General features: G+C 48.1%; 1 protein-coding gene across 1 annotated transcript; it reads right to left on the reverse strand.

Annotated features, from left to right (window-relative positions):
- Positions 1-1294: 1294 nt before the first annotated feature.
- LOC116764183 (axin interactor, dorsalization-associated protein-like) lies at positions 1295-3297 on the reverse strand. The gene is given in 3 exon segments (XM_032652528.1): positions 1295-2261; positions 2263-2553; positions 2555-3297. Coding segments are annotated over 3 exon segments (906 nt in total). The 5' UTR covers positions 2993-3297; the 3' UTR covers positions 1295-2084.
- Between the last annotated feature and the right edge of the window lie 805 nt (positions 3298-4102).

Below are 4102 nucleotides of genomic sequence, written 5' to 3' on the forward strand. Positions count from 1 at the left end.
TCCCAGACCAGGGTTCGAACCTGTGTCCCCTGCATTGGCAGGCCGATTCTCAACCACTGCGCCACCAGGGAAACCAAAATGGTAGGTTTTTTAAGGGATTAGTTTTAGGTCTTGTCAGCAACATCAAACAGAAGGTACCGAGTACTCCACAGGGTACAGAGCGCTGCCAAGCACCTCAGAAAATGTACGTGATGTGGCGAACATGTGGTTCTTGCCCCCTGAGGAGCTTACAGTCTGGGGGTCGGTGGCGGGGGTGGGGGGGCGCTGACAACTCACAGTCTAAGAGTTGAGTGAACAACAAAGTAATTTATTAAGGCAAATTCCTCATCCCCTCAAGCTACTGTGGATGGATTCATTTTGGAATTAAGCTAATCAAGAGAGAGGCAAGACTGAATTTGGTTGAGAATTCTTCAGGCTCATATAGTTTTTTAACATCCATCACAGTAAACAGAACTGACCTAACAGACAACTGAAAGTGGAGACTAGATCTCTTGAAGTGCAAGGGCTAGAACCTGACTGTGGTTACTTACTTTAAAAAGCAAACATACTGAACGGTATGACCAGGCTTATTACACTAGATTAAAAATAGGCCAAGTACTGGCACTGCGTTCCCCTCATGCTAGCACTGGTCATTTAAAATAGTGAATATTAAATATGTGGGCTCCACATCTAACCCACAGAATTCCCACCCCAAATCTTAATGTTCTGTGTATCAAGTATCCACCTCATGTGTACTATGAAAGTTTTATTTATGCCCCATTATCAAGTTGAAACAATGTAAATAGTCAAATTATAAAAAGCTCATGACCTGCATATTTCCATATGTGAATGGCAATATATCTACATAGGAAATAAATGGCAATCCTATCTACCTATATAAAAAAAAAAAAAGAATATCTCCAGATTTGCGTACTCACCACTATAAGAAGAGGTAGGCAGGTTTTAAGGTTTCACAATCAGTTGTCAGAGAAACAGCAGTTATTCCTGCAGTATCTTGTTAGCATCTGACTAACAATCTAAAAATAAAATTATTTTTAGATTACATGATTTAGAAGACATTATAAACCCACCAAGAATTTGTAATTATTCTGAGATGGTTCCATCATTAACCCCAGAATCACTATCAGAAAGAGTAACGATGTGATGTAGAAAGCAGCTAATCAACATGACTAAAAATATGCTCTTTCAGGGGCTTCCCTGGTGGCGCAGTGGTTGAGAGTCCGCCTGCCGATGCAGGGGACACGGGTTCGTGCCCCGGTCCGGGAAGATCCCACATGCCGCGGAGCAGCTGGGCCCGTGAGCCATGGCCTTTGAGCCTGCGCATCCGGAGCCTGTGCCCCGCAACGGGAGAGGCCACAACAGTGAGAGGCCCGCGTACCGCAAAAAAAACAAAACAAAACAAACAAACAAAAAAATGCTCTTTCAGAAAAACGATCCGGTCATCTGGAAAAATCACAGCTACAACCTGTGAACACGCCCATATGGGATGCTGATTTGGCCAAGACACACTATTTCTAAGCAGGAGAACCATGAGATCAGGGTGAATCGAGGCCGTCTCCGAGGAGCAGCCTATAAATTTCCAGACTGACCTTGGGCAGCATAATTGGTCCAATTCCTCTCAAAGGCAGTTTCATACTATCCTACCCACATCAACCCAAAGTTTGACATTAACTCGAAAAACCGAAGAGCATATTGGAGCAGAAGTGGACAGGTGTGTAAATCTAGCACACTCTTATTGCTGTATTAAGTGCCCAGGTGAGCACATTCCACCCACAACAGTGTCGTTCCAGGAAGCAGGGCAGGAATAGTGGCAAATTAGAGAAGAGGCTATTCACTGCACAATTAATAGAAAAGTGAAAACATTTCGAGATCTACAATAAGCCTGTATCCAAAGGAGTCTTTTACGTCAGTGACGTGCTGGACTTTGAATTCTGTGCTACAGCTGTGTAATGGACTCACTCTGGCCTGCTGGCCTGGGTACGGCTTGCTTCCTGCCTGTTGAAGGGTGAAGAGGCTACACAGAGCTAGGGTGGTTTCTACTGAGTGGTAAGAGTCACAGACGTTCCAGGGTATTCATGTCACGATCATTCCTTGGGCAAAGTTTGATGCAGATGAAGACAAAGTGGTTTCTTGGTCAGCAATTGCAATTTCTTTCTTTTAAAGTCAGTGGGTTTCTTGTATACTTCTATTACGATTGGCCCAGGTTTAATTTCATCCTTGTCCATGAAAGCAAAACACTTGGTGCTGGTAAACCTTTTTTTTAGGCTTATAGTGTTTGAATTCAAAGAAAATAGCTGCACCTTTGGTTAATTTTTCAACATGCTTCTGGAGCTCCATGTCCACATTAAAATGAACATACATATCTTCTCTTGAAGCCACTGGAGTCTCTTGCATAGGACTTAAATCTATGCCATTCAGATCTTTTACGCTAACCGTGATATAGGGATCAATGCATTGCCCAGCATCTTTCAGGCCAATTTTCTCAATTCTGATAATGAGTAACGTCACTCCTGGTTCTGACGGCAACCTTGGTAATAAAGTACGGGAAACTCTTAGCAGGAAAGGCATCAGGAGACCCTGCTCTAGCACCACCCTCTTCTTCAAATTCCAAATTCTCTTCTTCACCAGGTGCTAAAACTCTTCTTAAGGGGACAGGCTGAACATCAAATGGGAATTTATTATATGTAAGAATATTCTTTAGGATTGGTTCTAGCTTCTTCAGATCCTCCAGTTTAAATTCTTCTTGGGACCGTGTGGACTGTAAAGCTGCACTTCGTAATTCCAAGCATGTCGCCATTTTGCCTATAGTTTTCTTTTGTTCTTCTGTGAACTCAGAATTGCTGTGCTGAGCTTGGGCCTCTTTTTGTAGGTGTCTTGCTAATATCTGATGCTCCTCTATCGCCTCCACCAGCTGGCCCCAAGAGTCGAAGTCGGAGCCTCTCCCAAAGCTGGCACCCCAGCGCTGTGGCAGACTTAGGGTCACCTCTGACATGGCCGGTCCCCACCGCGTCCCCTCCCACCCCTACCCCAGCGAGGCTGGGCTCTAGGGCGCCATCCTCCCCGGGCCTGACCCCGACATTAACAGGGCCAGGAGGAGCTGCCAGGCCACCGCCACCACCCACCAAGGAGCCGCCCAAGCCCATCTGCCGCCCGAGCCGAACTCTGCAGCTCTGAAGCCTTGACTGGAATTCTGCCTCCTCAGAACCCTGAGCGTTATCCGCTCACTCAGCCCCTTCAGCGTGCACACGCGTCCCCCCAACACTGCTGTCTGTCCCTCCCCACACACTTCCCAGGGCTTCCCCCCCCCCCCCCCCCCCCCCCCCCCCCCCCCGCCTTCACGCCCACCACTTCTCACTGGCCTCCTGGGTTGAATGCAGTCATTCTTTGCGAACGCAGTCAAGCATTTTGAAGGCATTCTTGTCATTTCAATACCTCCACCAACGGTGGCTATGGTGGGATGTGGTGATGGCATCAGTAGTGACAGGCAGCAAAGGTGGTCAGGATGACGCTGGCTGCCGCTGACGCAGCCATGACAGACGGGAGCAATGGCCGCTGTGGCCACAAGTGGCGGCCACAGACGTGAACCTAGTGGGAGAAGCAGGCGAGGCGGCTGATCTTTGCTGGAGAGATCCCTCTCCACCAGAGCCCACTCTGCCTGATGTGTGTGGCAAGCGGGGAGTGGCAGGGAATTTAAAATCCATCCCCTTGGGACTCCCCTGGCGGTCCGGTGGTTAACACTCTGCGCTTCCACTGCAGGGGGCACGGGTTCGACCCCTGGCCAGGGAACCAAAATCCCGCAGGCCAAACTAAAAAAACCAAAAGACCCCACAGAAAACAAAAAACCCATCCCCTTAAGCAGCCCTCAACCAAATGAAGGGTGTACAAATGCCCTCACCCCGAGAGTGGGAAGTCTATTTCCACTGCTTCCCAGAGCTGCCCAGAGAATGAAGCTGTTGCCCACAGTGATACCTTGCTTGAAAATGCACCTCTGATGTGCTGCCTTCCCTTCCCTGCCTCACTTCCCACAGCTCCACCAGTGCTTTCTGGGATCATCTCCCAAGCCCTTGTCTCAAAGTCTGTTTCTGGGGGAATCCAAGCTACG

The sequence above is a fragment of the Phocoena sinus genome, chromosome 13, assembly GCF_008692025.1.
Source record: "Phocoena sinus isolate mPhoSin1 chromosome 13, mPhoSin1.pri, whole genome shotgun sequence".
Classification (NCBI taxonomy): Eukaryota; Metazoa; Chordata; class Mammalia; order Artiodactyla; family Phocoenidae; genus Phocoena; species Phocoena sinus.